This window comes from Ailuropoda melanoleuca, chromosome 2 (genome assembly GCF_002007445.2).
Source record: "Ailuropoda melanoleuca isolate Jingjing chromosome 2, ASM200744v2, whole genome shotgun sequence".
NCBI classification, from domain to species: Eukaryota; Metazoa; Chordata; class Mammalia; order Carnivora; family Ursidae; genus Ailuropoda; species Ailuropoda melanoleuca.
This window is the reverse complement of record NC_048219.1, coordinates 77,024,037-77,044,107: the sequence shown is the minus strand read 5'-3', so window position 1 is coordinate 77,044,107 and position 20,071 is coordinate 77,024,037. Positions and strand designations below refer to the sequence as shown.

The following is a 20,071-nucleotide window of genomic DNA, read 5'->3' as shown; positions in this document are numbered from 1 at the left end:
CTGCCCTCCTTTGTTTCCTCTCATCTCTCTCCAGTCTTTACTCCTTGGCTATTTCCTCAGTCCTTCATCAATCAGCTCCTTCTGTGAGGTTGTGTTCTGAAGCCAGAATTTCACTAAAATGCCCTCTCATGATCTTTATAATTATACTACCACTCTTAGTCCAGAAGTTGATAGTATAAATTCTCGTGTTAAGGAAATTCTCATCTTCTGACCCGATTTTTAATCTACTGAGTCCAAGAAGCTCAGGCAACCAGAAGTCAAGAGGTGGGAATGGGAACAGAGCCAAAATCATTCAAAGACAGCACAGACTCAAGAAATGCTATTGGTGTAGCAGAGGGCCTAACAATTCCTTGCATTTGCTTTTTCTAGAGACACCCTCAAGTTCTTTGCAAATGGCCTTGGCTATATAGAAGAAGAAACTACAACCCAGTGTGGCTAGGAGATAACAGTTCCAAACACCCAACTCATGGCCTGGCCTGATCCCAATCACCAGGTTCTCCATTCTAGGCAAGCAAGCATTCTAGGTTTTTAGCCTGGGTTCATGGATGGGCTTCAGGCTGCCAACTCCCCTTAAATGTAAATTATCATCTATATATACACACATATATTCATATAAAAATGTGTATTTATTTTTCTGGAAGATGAACACAGCTCTGATAGGGCTCCAAACCCCAAATGGTTAAGAACCACTACACTAGACCTACGTGGCCTGAATAATAACCTCACAAGAATGTAAACTCCAGAGGACATGGATCTTTGTCTTGTTCACTGATGAATCCTAAGTGCCCAGCACAGGTCCTCAGATACAGTAGCAGGTGCTCAACCCTGAGCTGATAGAGCTGCACGATTTCTGGTCACAGCTTACTCTGAATACTTTGGAAAAGAAGAGTGACCACAGGCTATTTTCAGGACCTCTCACATGGGGCACAAGATTTTTACTCATGGCCAAAGTCATTCAAGGTAGGTGGGAGCTACATTACCATCCCAATATCGGATTTCATAACAATTTTGGCCAGTCTTGCTAGATAATCTAAAAGACTGGTTCTAAATACAGGATCTTTCAAGTTTATGCTGTCTCAAAAAGCACATACTATCCTATTCTCCACTTGTCCCTTATCCCTCAACTCTTCCCCATTCTGATTAAGTAGATCTAGCTTGGTCAGGGCCCTGAAATGAATGTTTTGATAAGCTTCCTAGGTGACTGATTCCTTCCATTTCTTCCACTCCATGAGAAGTACTCATCAGAGACAATCTAAGAAGGATCCGAAAACACAAACACAAGCACACTGAGTTTACCAGGCTCTTGATAAAGCAACTGAAAGCACAAGAGGGAACAAACGGGTTAGACACATCTTGTTCAGAGATAAAACAAATAAAGCAATGAAAGTAGAAAATCTGCCTCTTTAATACCAACTCCATCTGTCAGGTACAGCCAATCCACCAAATAGATCTACAGGGTTTAGGAGAACATGACAAAGCTCGTCGTAGGAAAAGAGACTGTATTTTTACAATGGCTTGGTCCAAAATCAGTAAGAACTGGCAAGGTGCTCTCATTCCAAACATGCCCAGTGTTCAGCTAATCCCCTCCCTGTGGAGTCAGAAAAGAATGTGCAGAATTCTGAACCTTCTATTCCTCAGATAGGAGGGGTTCCTTCTTCTGAATGCAAGGGTTGAAACTAATCTCATCAACTCTCCACTCCTAATTACAAACTAGGGAGAGGAATGAGATGCCTCCCAACATGGGTGCTCTCCGTCTAACCTTTATGATTTGTAAATATCCTTTACCCCATCTCACCAAAGCTGTGCCTCTGTCAACCTCAATTCATTTTCAACTGGCAAATAAGAACAGAAACTACCCCCCAGAGTAATGTTTTCCTCTGGGAAATCCTGGGGAAGGGTGCAATGGGGTCAGTGCCTCCAGCATGCGTTTTCCCTGGACTTACAATACAGTTTATTACATTTAGAACATCATGTTCCCAACCAGATTGGTCTCTTTTCTGTTATAAACCTGAAGTAAACAGATTCTACAGCAGCTACAAGTCTGTTACCAAGGCCACTGTATTGATCAGTATAATTAACATTCACAATTCATCTAGTCCAGCATGACAAGCCAGCTGGGCTACTCTCCATAAGAACTGAACGTTGGGAATCTTCATGTCTTGCGTGCTAAGAAGTCTGGTGCTCTGAAGCCGGGCACTAAAAACTCAAGTACTGAATCAGAAGTAGGATACTACCTGGCCACCCACAGGAGACTGAATTAGTTACCAGAACAACCGAACACATCTGCCATCTTTACGAAGTGCCTATTTCTACTTCCAAAACTACAAAATTCTGAAGGTCTCCCTTTCCCCTGAATCCTGCTTACATCACATACTTAGAGAAAGAAAACACACGAAATCCTCAATGCCAACTAGAGCCTGATTCCCGGTTAGGACAAGCATTGGCCCAGTTCCCAGAAGACTGTAACTCTAAGGAAGGTGTATTTCAAAGACAAGGGCATATAAAGCTTTTGAACATGGAGCTCAGCCTTTGGTTCAGAAGGGGCAGCTCGGGTTGCAAAATGAGAAGAATCAGAAGTTTGCCCAGCATTGTGGGGCAGCGCTGCTGTTTATTACTTTTAGGACTCCAACACAAACTCCAAAATGAAACTGTTCAACTCACTGCTGGCCCTCAGATCTCAAACACCCTAAGAGTAAGCCTCTATTCCTTAAATCAAGAGCATGTGTAAACCACAACACCACTTTCAACGTTTAGGGCAGTGTCCCTAATGCTAAGGGTTTAAAACTTGGTGGGACATCAAATTACCTTACCATTACATGTAAGGATATCCCTAAGCTTCTAGCCTACGGCCCTGTGATTCTTGGCTACTGGGCTAAGAAGCCTTGTATCTCAACAGTCTCCTCCCTTACCTCCTATTTCTGGCATTATAAAGGGATCTAATAAGCTGTTGGAAATTCTTATCAATTTCTCACCTGCAGCTCTTGGTATTTCCATAATCACCCATATGAGAGGGATCTGAGTTAGAAAAACCACCTTTTGCCAACTGAAAGGGACAGGAAGCCAAAGAAACCAAGTGAGCCCAACTCACTTTCTTCTACTGATAATCATCTCACAATATTTTACTCAATAAACAATTACTGACAATGCTTATATGCCAAGCACTGCATACCATGCATAAGTGTGAGATATGGTCCTTGCCCTCAATATGCCTGGTTTACAAAAATCAAATGAAAATTAAGATTCAGACATCAAATCAGTCCTGAAAAAGGTTTCGAGAAGTACTACACTGAAATCAAACCTATTTTTGAGAGATACAGAGGAACAAGTTATTCTGTTTAGTTTTGATAGTGTAGCACGTGAGTTCCCTAAACACTCCTGAGAATCAGCTCTGAAGCTTCAGAGGCACCACAGTTCATGTGAAGGGCACAGGGTATGAGACAGTACAAGAACCCCCAGAAGTTGCTGAAACGCTGGTTTCAGTATGCCTAAGTTCCTGAGTGGAACCCTCAAGGCACTGATAATGAGTCTCCTGGGAAGCTGAGCAGCATCCCAAAGAGGGGGATGACGAAGAACACCAACAACCTCAGCTTTGTTTCAAGGACAAACTGCAAGCTGGAAACAATCTCGGCAGTGTCCGGATCTGTAACGAAAAGAACACTGTGGCTTAGAGACCTCCTCTTCCCAATCAGGGTTTAACCCAGGATCCATGGATGAGTTTCAAGAAGTATCGCAAGTCCTTTGAAACATATATGCAAGTTTCTGTGTTCCTGAATTTTCCCAAAAAACTATAATTTTCATAAGATTCTTAAAGGGATCGGTGACTCAAAAGATTAAGAACCGTTGTTCTAGAGTTTCTAATCCAGTGACTATCTCGGGAGCATCCCTCAAACTGGCAAAAGAGAAACCTATTTCAGTTCTCTACCTTCCACATAGACTTACCTACTTATTGACCTCTCTCCTAAAATTAGACACAGAGATGAGGGTGTGCACTTTGGAAAATTCAAGGTTTTCTTGAATTCAAGGTTTTCTACAGCTCCAAAATAAAGCTAACCATCCCGAGAGCCCACATAAATCTTTCTTAAGACCTTTGAGGAAGGAGGTAGTCAAAAAGGGCAGAGCAGAACCACTGTCCTACTTACTCTTCTGATAGGTACCTTTTTTGATTTCAGGATCCTAAGATCATAATGAAAACAAGTCACTGCCCAGAAACTCTGACTTGAGGTCAAGCCTGTCCTGGGGGAGAGGAATAAAGTAATTCGGGGGCGCCTGGGTGGCTCAGTTGTTAAGCGTCTACCTTTGGCTCATGGCATGATCCCGGGGTCCTGGGATCGAGCCCGGCGTCTGGCTCCTCCGCTGGGAGCCTGCTTCTTCCTCTCCCACTCCCCCTGCTTGTGTTCCCTCTCTCACTGGCTGTCTGTCTCAAATAAATAAATAAAATCCTTGGGGAAAAAAAAAAAGGAATAAAGTAATTCCCATTATGCCCATGGAAACCTGTGCCCCAAAGGTTCACCTTAATTAATAAGTACCATAAGAGCTGGAAACATTTATTTTAAAAACGGAACTTCCATACTCCTGGCATTATTCAAAACACAGTGAAATGGACAGCTTCATTCAGGAGACAGAAATGAAACATCTTACACTCATCTCCTCCAGGCCTTTAACCCCGCACTCGGTCACTCACCAATTCACCACCTAGCTCCCAGAGGTGCCTGGGCACCACTGCGGATCAGCACGGTAGCGTTTTCCTTGGCACCTGCAGCACACAGCATGCTCAGCGGGATTTCACGGATGGCACTGTACACACACACTCTCCGAGAAGAAGAGAAAAATATACAACAGGGCTTGTTCTAGCTGGGCAGTTCTTCAGATTGTATGGAACTAAGCCTCAGGCAGGTCCAAGATGAACAGCATGGAACAGTGAGCAGTCCCAAGCCCCTCCTGTTTTAAGCCTCACTCGGGCACACAACTGAGTATGGGGTGTCCATCTGAGCAGTGAACTGGTTTGGGCTGGTAAAGGAGAACATTTTCAGCCCATTAAGCTTTACAGGTTAAGGACAGACACATGTCAGCTGAGGCAGTGGGACTTCTGTGGCAAGAAAGCAGAAGCACGCGGGGCCAGTCCTACATTTTTGTTTCTTTCCCTCGTCTCGACCACAGGATTCCAAATGCTACCTTTTACCAGTGGTTCATTATACTTTTTCACTTTGTGGCCTGTTTGGGTAGTAAATGATTAAGCCCCATTGTATATTGCTAAGTAGCACCAATCATTATACTCATTCTGAGATCAAGGCACCGGACTGAATGAAGCCTTTAGAGAAACTGAACAGAGACAGGAAAAAAATGAAACCAGTCTGCGTGTCAACAAAAGCATGGGTGTCCCACCCTAGTTCTGCAATTGCTTCAGAGTAAAGGCCACACACTTCTGCAGGAGAAACTCAGTTAAATGTAATTCGGAGCAGGCTGTTGAGAGCAAAGAGAAACAGTACCCGAGGGAGGGAGTTGGAATACACAAGATGTGATCTGAAGGTGATTATATAAAAAGATAAAGTCACACCTCAAAAGGGTCTTTGGAATTGTTTCATGTAATTCAAGGATTCTAGTTTGGGAAGCCTCCCAGATAACTGCAGTTTGAGGAAAGAAACTCCTGGACTCAGCTAACCCACTGTCTGAAAGGTGCCCACCTTCTACGGGCGCACTGTGCGACGTGGGGGTTGGGGGGAGGAGGGGTCAGGTGGAGCACACCCCATTTCTAGCACAACCTCTAGGTTTTCCCGTTGTCTGCGTACCTCTTAGAAAACCACTATTTTAGTGTTCAATAGGTTTAAGCCCTACATGAAATAACATTTTTCTCAGGGAAAATTTTTTTCCTGTTGAAAAGACATTCTAATAGAAACACCTTTTTTTTTTTATTGGCTCTTTAAGACTATTTCAAAATTCCATATAAACCAGGGTACTTTTCAGAGTTTACAGTCACTGAACAGCATGGTGGGGTAACAGGTCTAAACCACAACTGAACCAGGCAAACGAGAAATACGGTCACTCTAGTTATAAAGGAACAATAGCGCTAAGTAAATTTAGTAAATTTACTAAATGCTAACCTCCTCAACAGTCCTGTAGTACCATCATTATTCCTCATTTTACAGACAAGAAAATGGAGGCTCCACAGGTTAAGTCACTAGCCCAAAGCCACATGGGTTTTGGATGGTAGGGACTGAAGGTAAACCTGACTCCAAAAATCAAGTGCTTAACGTACATTGTACTCCTCAGTTTTAGGAACAAAAAAGGGGAAGTTAAAGAGATCTTATGTAACAGCCAAGCAAGAGTGGGAGAGCAAGAGAGCTACCTGAATGAGTCAAAGGGAAATATGGAATCGTAAGAGAAAAGGTGACCATACTTCTGTGTGACGTTTTAACTGCTTATCATATGCTGACACCGTTGACAAGGGTAAGAAAGACAATTTGTGGTAAGAATCCTGTTTACAGATCATAACTACTTGAGGTGGCAGAGGAGATTTATGAAGAGTCACAGGCAACTAGAAATCTACATAAGTCTATGTATCAAAAAACACAGGCGCAAGGGATCTAGACGATGAACAGATTTCTGTTACAAGATAAAAGTCTAAAGGAACTTTGACAAAGTAATTTGGAAACCAGAGTCTAACAACTCAAATAAAAAAAAGAGATAATCAGTATCTGTGGAGAAATCCAAACAAGGGCTTCTTACACCCCTGACTTCTGTTTGAAGACTGCCCCTAAAACAGTAGCTGCCCTAAAGAGAATCAAGACATACTAATGATGTTGGGAAGATAGGAAATATCCACCTATCAAACCTCTTCTCGGTGAGTCTAAGAATATCGGTGCAAATTCTGTACAACTGCATCAAGAATTAGCCATAACACAGCCCTGACTGAGAAGAGAAGCACCCTGCATTCCACCCAACAGGTTAACAGCTAAGTAGTACTCACTAGGCCTCTACCTGGTGTGCCTCCTAAATCCTAGCGGACCCTTTTGATAAACTGAGGCTGCTATATATGCCTTATTCAAATAAAGAATATCCTACAAGCAAAAGTAGTTGTTTTGTGTCTTCTCTTTTCCTCTGCTGTGCTGGTGGTAAAAGTCTGTCTGCATAGATGTTAGGTTCAATGCCTAATGTATCACTCTGGAGAGTACCCCCCAATAAATATTCAGAAGTACAGACAATACCCCCCATAAATGCTCAGAAGTGCAGAGAACAGCAAATGCTCTGATAGGCCTTCCAAAGAAGCAAGTCTAAGTTAGAAGTTTTATCAAGCTGGAGATTTCGGTTTAGTCTTAGGGAGAAGAAAAAAAAAAAGCAACTTGATACAATGTCAATTTCCAAAGGCCCAAGGACAGCTCTCACTCCCGTAATACAAAGTAGCAGAAAGAGGGATAAATACCCAGTGATTATGGAGAACTAGCGGGTTTATTTGGGTCGACTGATAACTGCCAACATTAAACAAGGATTCTCTTTAGTTGTGGCATAACGTACACTACCCTAACAACTAAGGGACCCCTTTCCTCACCCAAATTTTCCTGGCAATACAATGTGAAACCAACAGTAACAGTTGTGAACAAGCCTTACCGCGTGACTCATACTGTAGCTGTTAATACTGTCCCACGAAAATCTCCTTTAGAACTTTGTGTCAGCCAAAGCCGTCTTCCCAAGAAAATGGTACATGTGTTATTTCCCACATCTGCTAATGTGATTCCCTTTATCCTCTGACTCCTAGAAATTGTGGCACTGCATGTGACGATCAGCCTCATCCATTGTCATAGCCGTCATGGTTAGTATTTTTTCCTTCCTTCTATAGTTTTGACTTTCTTTTCTCTTTTCTTAAAGATTTATTTATGTTTGAGAGAGCGAGAGCGAGCGAGAGCGAGCGTGAGCAAGCGCACAAGCAGAGGGGAGAGGGAGAAGCATGCTCCGCACTGAGCAGGGAGCCTGATGTGGGACTCGATCCCAGGACCCTGGGATCATGACCTGAGCCAAAGGCAGACATTTAACTGCCTGAGCAAACCAGGTGCCCCTAGTTTTGACTCTCTATCTATACTGTATGTGTCTTGTGTTATAAGCCATCTCAAATGCTCACTAAAAAGAGGGAGTGTAAGTATACTAACAGATTTGCTTAAAACCACTTTTGCAATCTTAGCTCCCAACATGCACCTATCTCTACCTGTTCCAAATAAAAAGCACTTATTTGGCAGATGAGGAAACTGAGGCACAAAACCTCACTTGCTTAAGGTGGTACTCATTTAGTTGACTTCTTGACACCCAGATCAAACCTTGAATCAAACCAACAAGTCCTATTAACTTCACAGTACCGTGGTAGACCCTGGGGCATACAACACCAAGTTATGATTATAGTTGAAGAATCTCAATCTATGCTTTTAATTGATGGACATCTACTCTTCTCCCAAAGTGAATAAAATTTCACCAGTTACACTGGAATCTGATCTAAGAACCACCAAGGTCACCCTAGAGTAACCTACAGCCTGACTGGCACCTCACTTCCTGAGGGGCCTTGGGGCTTGGAATGATCCAAGGCTTACTTGGTCTAGAGCCACACTGGAATCCTCACAGGGTAAGGCCGGCACCTTTTGAAGAGGCCTTTTTCTTACATCATTCAGTACACAACACGCTGCATTTTTTCTCTTTTCTCAGGCTTTCTCACATTATCCACACATGGCAGAGGTACAAAAGTGACTTAAGTCATAATGTCCAATTCAGTTGTTCTGAAAAAACGATCACCTAGAACTTTGCTATGTGACCTTGACTAGTCCTCAGTCAACTCATTAACTAAATAAATGCCTTTTATCATCACTAGGGGAAGGGTAATTAGTCATCATAAATCACGTTAATACAAAGTGCTGTGTAAATGCTAAACAACAAACCTCGGAAAGAGCAAGATTAATAAGAAACACGGGGGTACATTTACCAACAAATGGAGACTTATAATAGGGTCTTCCCACATTCCTGGCAGAGACTGCTCATTTCAGCTAATGGAATGAGGCTTTAAAATCATTAGCATTTGGCTTGACAATAATACGTTAACAATATTCCTCCTGGGAAGAAAGGAGGAAAAGGAATATTTATTCCTGGTAGGTGGTCCTACAGACATCTCAATTACTAGTTAGCCAGGTAGGCAATTAATATTTGAATAACTACTATACGCTAAGTACAGAGCTAGGCACAATACATACACTGGTGAACAAGAGTCCCTGCCTATAGGGAGTTTATAATCTACAGTACAAACACTGCCTTACTAATAAGGGGCACTTGCAAGAATACAGGCTTACTAAAATTAAGGCACGTAAGAATAAAGACGCTTAATCCCTGAAGCAACTAGACAAAAGAGGATAGGCTAAGGGGGAGAGGAAGAGTTCAGGGAATTAGGGTACCAGGGCTTTCTCCTAACTTATCGTAGGTATTACCCTTAAGCATTCTTAGAAAGGCTATGACTGTGTCTCCAAATGGTGCAGATTACAGTTACTGCTCCAACAAAGCAGTCAACTGAACTGAGACCACTAAAAATAAGGTTAATCAGACTCCACAGAATCAAAGGATCTCCTACTACCTTTTTAAGGCATTCTATTGGTAAGTTTCTTAATTTTGTGGGAAAACAGAGCTACAGCACTGATTTGATTTCTGGAGTGGCAGATTAATCCCCTTTAAAAACAAAGTCATCCCTCCCACTATGACAGCTTAACTAATTCAGGTGTAGGAGCCTCAAGGACTATAACTATTCCTGCAAACCTTGTATTCAGCTTACACAAGCACTGCATCCTATCAAACACTGCAAGCAGAGACAGCCTTGAAACACTGTCTTTACAGGAGGGAAATATTTATCCAGATTCTCACTGGTTTCAGAAAGGTCACCTCTCTGCAAAGGTTCTCTGGTCTACTGTTAACTGGGTGCCAGGTATGTGGAAAGTCAAGACGTGGTTGGCAGCAAATGCTCACAAAGCACTTGGGATCCCAATTCCACCGTTCAGAGAGCTAGTTAGACTAAAATCTCCAAAGGTTGCTATTTAATCTTTCACGACAAGAGAATTAGAAGGTGTCTTTGAGCTCAACCCGCAGCACAATAGACTAAACTTGTTCTGCCTCAGTTAAGTGCGGTGAAGAATGAGCAATCCTTCCTTACCACCCACCCCTCCAACCCACCCAAGCTCTTTTCTCAAGGGATGCCTAAGTGATCTATTCACATGACTAGGATCAATCTGTATCCATGACAGTGTCTGCTGTCACCAACCTCCAAGCCTTAATACCTTACATATGTTTGAAGCAACTGGATGACCACAGAAGGTGAAAATCATACTTTCCCTTTCAATCTCACGCTGCCCTCGCTGCTTTCACCTGCATAAAAGAGCTAGCTCCACGTATTTTTTCCTCTTGCCTCCAAGCTAGCACGCAGTTGTTGGATAAACCAGCCACTGCTCCCAAAGATGCCCAAAGCAGCTCTGCCAGATTTACCCACTCACCTGAGGGGAGATTTTCTGTACAGCGCCATCCCCTGGGGCCGGTCACAAGGGTCGACTGACTTGGCTCACCCGCACCCCCCTCCCGTCTTCGAAAGGCCCTTCATCCAGGAAAAGTCAGCGGCAAATTTAAGGCCCGGCCCTTTCGGGTTTCAGAAAGATCCCGGAGGACTAGGGCCGAGGGACAAAGGAAAGTGAGGTCAGGGGCGGCCTTTCCAGCTCGGGATAGGCCTGGGGTCACTCACCCACCACCCCTCACACCACCTCCGTCGTCCCGGACCACCTCAAACCCGGCCCCTGAAGTCCCGAACTAGCTGGAGCCCGGACCCTGGGCTCGCTCGCGCCCCTTCCGCGAGGCCCCATCCCAGGCCCCCGCCGCCACCCAGAGCCCCCGCACCTTCTTGGGCGCCTTGGTGACGGTGGCCATGAAGGAGTACTTCTCAGCGTCCTCAATCTCCTTGGCCTGCTTCAGCTCCTCCCCGACCCCGGGCAGCGGCATCGCGTCAGGCATCGACATCCCCCGGCCGGCCCGGCCCGCGGCTGACCCGCCGCCCCCGCCTCTTTCCCTCACCGGCGCGCCCGGTGCTAAGGTGCTGTGTCCAGCGTCTCGTCCGCTCAGCAGTCTAAACCAGCCGGACAGCGACCGCGGCAGCAGGAGCACCAAAAGCAGCAGCGCCGAGCTCCGACCGGCCCGCGCCGCCACCTCCGCCGCACGCAAACACGCACGCAAAGTAAGGGTAGAGGAGGGTGACGCCACGTCAAGTACTGGCAGCTCCGAGCGGGGCGGGGTAAGGGGAAGAGGCGGGGAGAAACGGCGCCCTGTCATGACGTCACCACGCCGGACCAGGCTGCAGAAGCCACGCCTTCTTCTTCCTGCCTCGCTGGTTCCCCGAGTAAGCCAGACACTTTCCGCCGCCAGGTGGCGGCATCAGCCCTGTGAGAGGCGCGTGGTTCCGCGAGGAGGCCTCGGAAGTTGGCGGGGGAAAGGGGTTTCTTTGGGCTGTGGGGTTCCCCGCAAGGCCTCAGAAAGGCGTAAGGGGGTTGTTTGGAAGCAAAGAGCAGAGCCCTATGCGACGCATTCTACAGCCAGTACCAGGAAATAGGCAGGGACCCAGACAACCCATTCACTGCCCCAGACCGTTTGGACCAGCAGCCCCTTCCCCTCCTGCTCACCCCATCAAGAGTGAGCAGAACAGACTCAGAGCAGTTTCGTTTCCGCACAACCTTTTGTGCGCTCTTCCACCACCGTCTCCCCTGGGTCTTGCTTGTTTACAAGACCTTAAGGCCTCAGAGCTAATGTTATCTGGCCATTGGGATAGGGCTAATGGGCAGAGAGTGGAGAGAAGGAAGGGATTTGGGGGTGGGAGAGAGAAGTCCTATCCTGAATGAATGGTTTTCCTGCTCCCCCTCCCAAGCATAGACTCTGCTAGCTCCCGGTAGCACCCAGGGCATTCTTTTACTGGCCCCTACTATGTGCTCTATGCTAAGGCCCTGGATAGTAAAGGCGTGTGCAAAGCATTTTATGTTTTGCAAGGTTTAGTCCAGCTGCAGAGGCAAAGCCTATTTGGACCCTGATGTCAGCTGAGGTAGCATGTCCTTTGAGATTTAAATGACACTGGCTGGATGCCCATGTCCTGTGGAAAGTCCAGTGCCCTCCCCAGGATTTCTGTGATTCCTGGATGGGGGGGGGCACTTAGAATTTCATGGTTACCTCTGGCTCTAGTTTTCTGCTTCATCTGAAGTTTTATTCACTATTCTGGCAGTGTGGCTGTTTCCTTAGTTCCTGCTGTCAATTCAAATATGGAACACAGCCCCTTCTCCTTTCAACCCCCACCCCTATTCCAAAACAACTGCAAAAATAATGCTGTAACGTGTAGCAGAACTTTTAATGAAGGTTTGTGGGCCACAGGGGAGAGATTACATCACACAGCAAACAATTTAAAATCACATTTCTGAAATGTTCTGAAAAGTTATTTTGGCTATCTTGTCACCTGGGGTTTCTCACTGGCCACACCAACTCACAAAGTTCCTCTACCCCACTGCTGTCTAATGTGGCTTCCTCCTGTTACTCCCTTTTTATTTTATTTTAATTCAATTAATTAATATCTAGTGTATTATTCGTTTCAGAGGTAGAGTTTGGTGATTTATCAATTGTTTGTAACAACCAATGCTCATTATGTCACATGTCCTCCTTAATGCCCAGTCACCCAGTTATTCCATCTGTTCCTTCCTTCCCATGCCGCCACCTCCCTCTCTCCTCCTTGATTGACTCTGCGAAGCCAGATTCCTCTCTACCGCGATGAGTAGTTCAGGTCCTTCCAGTGCCCTTTTCTCAAATTCCCCCTGCCCCACCAAGCCCACCTCCTTACATCCAGAAGCCCACTAGGTCTTTGACAGGTTCAACTCTTTCAAGAAAGAAGCTGTGGTTTGAAATGACATATTTTCCACTGGTTTGGGTTCAAGACTGGGAAGAGTGTGAAATACATGTCTCTGGGGCCTTAGAGTCTTAGTCAGAGAAGCCCATGTTCCAACCACCCCGCCCCAGGGGCCTGTCTGTTTGAATCCGGCTGCGAAAGTGCCCACCTACTTCTGCAGATCCTCATCTTAACTGTTCGAATTCTCTCATCTGCCCACTCTTTCAAGCCCCCAACTTCCCTCTCAGCAGTATTCCTGTATCAGAAGGGACAGAGAGCAGGGGGACCAGAATACCAGATTCATCCACAAGGGTGCCAGACAGATACCTTCCTCTTTATCTCTCAGCTGGGGCCAGGAGCCAGACTTGCCCACCCAGGAGTCTTTGGACCTACAGCCTAAAGTAGCTTGTATCCTGTGGGTTTGCCCAAACTGCTGTCAGAGTCCAGGGATCAGAGGTGCCTGCTCAGGGAACAAAGGCAGAGCCAGTTGGAACAGAGGTGAAAACTCCACATCCCTAGAATAGGAAAACATGTGACTTAGGATAGCTTTTTAAAAACAACAGCAACAAAAACAAAAAAAAACAAAAAACAAAAAAAACCCCACAAACAAAAAAACACACACACACAAAAAAACATATATGTGTCTGTCCTTTGAATCTAATTTTTAAAACTCCCATTGTCTGAGAGCTTTGTCTCTCTGAGCCCAAGTTCTGCCATGCGTTTAGCCATCACTGCGATCCTGGAGGTGGAAGATCCCCTCTCTCTGACTCCTCCTCAATCAAAGTAACAGGTTTTCCCTAACACCTTGCTCATAGACTTGGCCGTGGCTGCAGCTGAGAATGCTGAAGACAGAGCCAGGCCTCGACGGAGCAGTACCTTTGCAGTTTGAACCAGGAAGGAGACCGGCAGGTCTGATTCCGCTTACCTGAGCACCTGGCCCAAGGGGAGGTTGGGGAGGCCGACCTAGGGGAACTGGGTACTTAGACTAGAAGGCAGGAGGGGCAGTACTCCCTACCCTGGAAAAGGTGGCAGATCTATGTGGTTCACATCGGGCCAGGGCCCAGGCCTTCCTGGAAATCAGCCTGCTGCCAAGGACATGGCTGGCTGCTATTGCCCCCACCATGTGTGGGCTGGAGCCCAAAGAACTGATCCAGCCAGAGAATGTGATGACATAATATGGGTGAGATCTGTTGCATGCCGCCCCTCTCCCTCCTAGATGGTCCCACTTGGCCCAGCTAAGGGGGTTGCCTCTCATGAATGGCAAGAAATGGCCTGTCCTTGGCCTGCCCACCCACCTATCTGACTTGCTCCCCCCTGAACAGCACAATCCACACGCAGATGAGAACAATGACCAGGGGCCCACGTTTGAGAAGAGCAGAGCCCCAAAGACAGGTGCATCTGTTGTGTGTGGTGGAGGGAAGGTGCCAACAAGCCTCGGGGCCCGAAGTGACCCTGCTCTAGAAAGGGGGAGCCTGAGGGTAGAGATGAATTGGGATGAATAACCTGGTGTATTACGGGCACTGTAAATATCTCAGTGCAGGTGGGGCCTAGGGTGCAAAATGGAGCAGAGTGAGAGCTGAAGGATCCTGCAGATCCTGGCAAGCCGTGGGTGGGCGGAGCTGACATCCACCGGGATGGGGAGCATGGGAGGAGAAGCAAGTCTGGGCGGAGGGGCTGCTGAGATAAGGAGTCAGCTTCAGACATGTCAAGTTTGATATGTCTGTGGAGGGCTCTGTCCCCCAGTGCCAGGGGAGCCTAGGTTGGTGCCTTTCATGCCTTTCATACCCAGCCAGGCTGGCACCCCACAGAGCAAGGCTGGCCTCCCTGTGGAGGCCGTTCGCCTTCTGTAGGCCAGGCCTCCCTTTAGCCCTCCACAATGAAAGGTGCAGAAAAATTGCAAGAGATCTTGGATGACCGCAGAAGCAAGGGAGCAAGGCTCAGTGGCTCTCCCATCTTCTTTCTGTCCCAGGGCCTCCCTGTTGCACAACTCTGGGAGGCACTATGAACACTGACATGAAGGGGGCCCCTGAAGCAGGACTCCAGATTGCCCATCTGCCTTCCTGGCCCTGAGGGACCCCCAGAGGTGAGACTCCCAGCTGCACCTCTGCATCTCGGGGTGGGGTGGGGGCACTGGCTCGGCAGGCATGCCTGGCTCCCGCCTCCCACCCAGCCCCTACAGTCCCCAAGTCCAGTCTCCGCCCCCCCTTTGTAACTCAAGCACTTTTGATGGACAGTCCCCTGGGGGCCTTCTCCTTCTCTGCCTCGTCCTCTGCTTCTTACAGTCATATTTATTATTTATTATTGTTTGGAACACTATAGGAAAGAAAGACCTGTGAAGATAAAAATCTCTTTACATCTCTCTGAGTTCACTTCCAGTCCTTGGCCATTTGCAGAAGCTGGCATTTACAGACTGCGATCAGTAGGTGCATGTCGCTTTGTGCTCTGCTTTGATCAGATTATAATATTTCAAAAACACATTACCACATACAGAGATTGCTTACATGCTTGTCCTCGTCAGTGTTTCCCAAGCGCTCCATCATCTTGCCATAAAAGTCAGCTTCACTGTGTTCCTAGTGCTGGGTCCTGGTTTTCAACTTAGTACCGTCTGAATAAAGTGTGCGTGAGAGTAGGAGTCAGAGCGGGATAGGCTTTCAAGCAAAATAGACAAGGTTGGGTCACAGCTTCCAGGTCCTGCCAGAGAGAAGGAGCAAAAATGTAAACAGTGGGCCCATGGTCCCGGCTATAAATAGGAACTGGGGGGACAGCACCTTTCAGCCATAGGGGATGTGAGGCCCAGTGCTTGGAACTCGTGATGGCTGACTCACGGGGAGGCTGCGTGGTGTGGAGCGAAGCCGGGCATCTGGATAGACAGCGATGCGACCTCTCAAGTCTTGACTCTGCTACCAACTTGGCTGTTGGAGTCCCGGGCCTTTCTGGCCCTTTCTGGGCCTCCGTTTCTTCATGCACAACAAGGGGGCTAGCTTTCCATCTGGGGCCCGTGATGATCCAATCTCATAAAATAATAAATATCAAAGAGCTTTGAACAAGTTACAAGTATTGTGCAAATGTAAGTTACCAAAATGTGGCTCCAGCTAAAAAGTCTGGAGGGGAAGGTGTTATTGTCGAGAATTTGGAATTCTCTCGGTGCACCGCTTCCCAGCAGCAAGCTGCTCGGCAGTGCTGGTGCTGAGTTCCTTGTTTACACTGCGATTGTGCTTCCTTGCGAGGTGCGAGGTGCGGCTGGAACTGTCCCAGCTGTGAGCCACGGCCACCTCCCTGGCCCAGCCTGGCCTGGGGTCTGGCTACTGTGTATCCAGCAGCCCCTCCAGACTTCCTCAAATGCTTTCTTCTGGGTTGGACCAGAGAGCCTGATGTATCTTTCTTCAGTTTTTGATTTTCAAAGCTGTAGCCGGTAAAAGTTAAGGCTGAGCAAGCAGCCAGTGACTGTAAACAATGTTCAAGGAATCTGTTTTGATGGCTCTTTGTGCTACTCTGTGTACTTTCTTGTGCCTGTGAGTGTGTGTGTGTGTGTTTGTGCGTGTGTACTGTGTGCTAGTGGTAAGGAGTTTACCAAAAAAGCAGACTCCAGAAATTGTCAAACTGGCCTTGGGCATCAGCCTGTGTGCCCCCGGTCTCTGCCAGTCAGTTACTTACTAAGCACAGGCTTTTTGTCAGGGGATGGGCTGGATGCCAGGGAGCCTGCAGTCAACAAGACAGACACTGTTCCTGTCCTCATGGGGCTTAACATCAATAGCCGGACTTGGTCTCAAAATCTGTCCCCCCCCATACCTTTTCAGAGTGGGGCCCTCCTCCTTCCTCTCTCCACGTGCCACACCCTGCAAAGCCCTTCTGAGAAGTAAACTGCATTTATCATGCCAGACCTCAGGGTGGGGAGGAGGACGGCTGTCCATCTTCAGATTTTGCATCGACTTACCGACCCTTGGCTTTATCCTGAGTCTTAGAAGTTTCTAGAATACTGTCTCCCTGGCAGATATCCTGTCCCAAGACAATGGAGGCTGGTGAGGCGGAGGTACAAGTTTGCTGGGATCCGGGACTTCATTGCCCATCCCCGTCTCTCACCAGCCTTCGCTCACTACCTGCCACCAACCACCTGCCCCTAGGGCTGGAAATGGTCTTGAATTTGGAAGAGACAAGAGGTAGGCCAGGTTGATTGGATCTGCCGTTGGGGGCTCGGAGAGGGATTTGCCTTGACTGTAAGGGCACTGGGGCCGGATGCAGTGGAATAGCCAGAAGCTTCAACTCTCTAAGTCTCTGGTAGCTGGGATCCTGCCCCATCCAAAAGCCCTGCCACAAGGTTGGCTAGTTGGAGCTGGAGGAACGTGGTCAGCTGTCGGTGCGGAGGCTGCTGCTGGGTGGGAGCCTGCCTTCCTCACCCTCTCTGGTGTGCAGGGCGGGCCCCATTGCATCACCCCTGGAGCCTCTGCTCCTGGTTTTGCAGCCAGCTGGGCCCCTGGAGGAGGGACTCTCCCTGTTTTTCAACAAACCATTAACCATTTCACCCTCCCAGGCCTTCCTATAGCTAACCTGGATTCCCAGCACGGCCCCTCACACCCGTCCGTCTTGATCTTGCAAACCTCCCTTCTGCCCCGTGATGTACAGGAGTTCTGCCTGGGTGGCCATCTGAGGGGTGAAGTCTCTGCCTTAGCCATGGCAAGCCTGGACTCGTCCTCAGGAAAAGAGTTAACCTCCCTTATCCCCACCCTCAGCATTTGTCCCATTCTGCAGCAGTGAGGAAAGGCTCCTCGGCCTCTTGCATGAGCTCATGCCACTTCCACACTCCAAACAGAGCCCGGACAAAGGGTCAACACAACGTTTTAGACCCAAAGCAACAGTGGGGCCCAAGCGGAGACCAGGAGCTTGGACGTGAACCTCTCCCCACAGCCCCTCCAACCATTTCCTGCAGACCTGCTTGGGCCTTGGCCTACCCCACCCCCACCCCGGGGACCCAGGGAAGGGGTGGGCGGGGCAAGGTCCTAAGGGGCCCACAGAGGTCTGATGGAAGAGTCCCTAGTACACAGTGTTTTCCCGTGCCCTCTTGGGTGGTGGGGGAGAGGAGGGAGGCAGAGAGACCCTTCCAGGCAGTGAAGCCCAGGCCACATTCCCGCTCAGGCCTTTTATCTCACAGCCCCAGCATTCCCTTCATCGCCCCACCCATTCCAGGGCCTGAAATAGCCTGAAACTTGAGCCAAGCCTAGGCCCAAGTCCCAATTTTAGTTCCATAAACATTTGGCTGCACCATAACATGGCCTCCTGGGCTGGATTCTGTGGGGGCCCAGCCCCTGCCCTCAGGGAGCTTGCAAAGTGTACCCTGATGACTGGAGTCTCAGGCATAAGATGCGAGAGGAAGAAGAAAGAAAGAGGGCTTCCTCAGGGGGTGACCTCGTGGAGAGTCGTTTTTGTTGAGTTTCAAAGGGCTAGTGGGATTTCCACAGGCAGGAGCGAGGGCCACTCATTCTAGGGAACAGTAAAAGCAAAACCAGACGTGCAAAACTCAGAGCATGTTCTGGAACACGGCCCACAATCTGGTTTGAGCACATGGGAGGATACCGAGCTGCTTACAGTTTCCATGAATATGTCATTTAATTTACTGGCAAGTTGTCTCGACTTCCTACAGGCTGAGGGCTCCAAGAGGCAAGGACTTATGGGTCCACAGAACTTTACAGACCAGAAAACGGAGACACAGAAAGCTAAAGAAACTTGCTTGGCGTTCTAAAGCACAGTAGTGAGAGCGACGATTGGAACCAGGTTCCCCCACTCCTGTCCGTCTTTGCCCAGTTCTAGTCTCTTCATCCCTGGAGTTGACCGGCCCAGCTGACCTTGCCCTGCTTTCCAGGCCAAGAGATGTTTGAAACAAACAGCCAGCAATCAAGGATGAACACAGTTTTAGCCACACGAATGTTCCTTGTATTGTCGCGCATAAGTGAGGAAACAAACAGCTCCATGACGCTTGTTGGGGAAGAAATGCCAGTATTTTTTATTTTGCCAGGTTTATTTAACTCTGATCGCAAGCCCCATCCACAGTTCTTGAGAAGCTTAAATCCCCTGGCCCACTGGATCTAAACAAACAAACAAACAAACCCAAAAAACAAAAAACAAAAAAACAAAAATCCCCAAACAAGCACACAAGGGGTTTGATCTTGGAAAACTGGGGCAGCTGGTCCTTTTTCAGGGGAAAGGGCCACAGTAACACCTGCTCCTTGTACTACATGCCGAACGCTGGTCCTTCCTGTCTGTGAGCATTGCTTCCTCCTTAGAGCCGTCGCATGTCCCATACCAGGTTCTGCCACCTGGGGGGGGGGGCGGGGTGAGAAGATGTGTGTTCCAGCCAGATTTCAACGTCTGCCACTTGTGGACACTCGTGATCTCGCACCTTCTTCTCAGGTACTGGAAGTCACTGCCCCCCAGGTAAGGCTCCGGCTCCCCCACCTTGGAAAACCAGCTCCAGTCCCCTTTGACCTCCAAGACTGGAAGCTCTGGCCACCCTCCTGGGAGGATGTGGGGAAAATACTTCACATTCTTTCCTGAAGAGTCCACAGCCAAGAAAACCACATATAGCTGATTTCTCAATCACGTTATTCCACCACTTTAAATGTTCAATTAATCACCCTCTCCCACTTCCAATAGCAAAAGAAAAGTACAGCCGCAAGCCACCAAAACTATGGTCAAGGCCATACCATGCAAGAATGCTTAATGACCCGGAAAGATGCTCATCATAAAATTGCTAGCTGAAAAAGGAAGCCTTAAAAACGGCGTTACAGTGCTGTGTATGGGAAGACTCCGTTTTCCACCTACGAATGGGGGTAACCCAGCTCCCGCCCACTGTGTGTCTTTCCCGTGTGTCTTCTCTACTTTTAGACGGAACACCTCACTTCTGGTCTCCAAATGTGTAGTGGTTTTTTCCCAGAACAAGCAATTCTCTGTGACACCAGCTGGGTCCCCACAATTCAATCCCATTCCAACACCATCTATCAGGAGACAGTGTCCGATGTCACAGGTGAAGGGCTTGGTCCCACAACACTGACACCTCCACCCCCCAGCCCCACCTTAGATGCCAGTCGCACGCTCAGGCTGTCACTCGTGTTGTCACTCATGCTACACCCAGCTAGCTGTAGACCAGAGATTCCAACGACCCCTCCT

At 47.9% G+C, this 20,071-nt stretch overlaps 1 protein-coding gene across 2 annotated transcripts in view; it reads right to left on the bottom strand.

Moving 5' to 3' along the window:
* AHCYL1 (adenosylhomocysteinase like 1) overlaps window positions 1-11,220 on the bottom strand; it is a 37,874-nt gene extending 26,654 nt beyond the window's left edge. The window contains exon 1 of one of the 2 annotated variants that reach the window (XM_002919215.4): window positions 10,897-11,220. In XM_002919215.4, the coding sequence (XP_002919261.2) occupies window positions 10,897-11,016 (120 nt within the window). In that variant the 5' untranslated portion in view covers window positions 11,017-11,220. The remainder of the gene's footprint in view (window positions 1-10,896) is intronic. The other variant, XM_011224987.3, reaches the window with a different exon arrangement.
* Window positions 11,221-20,071: the final 8,851 nt, after the last annotated feature.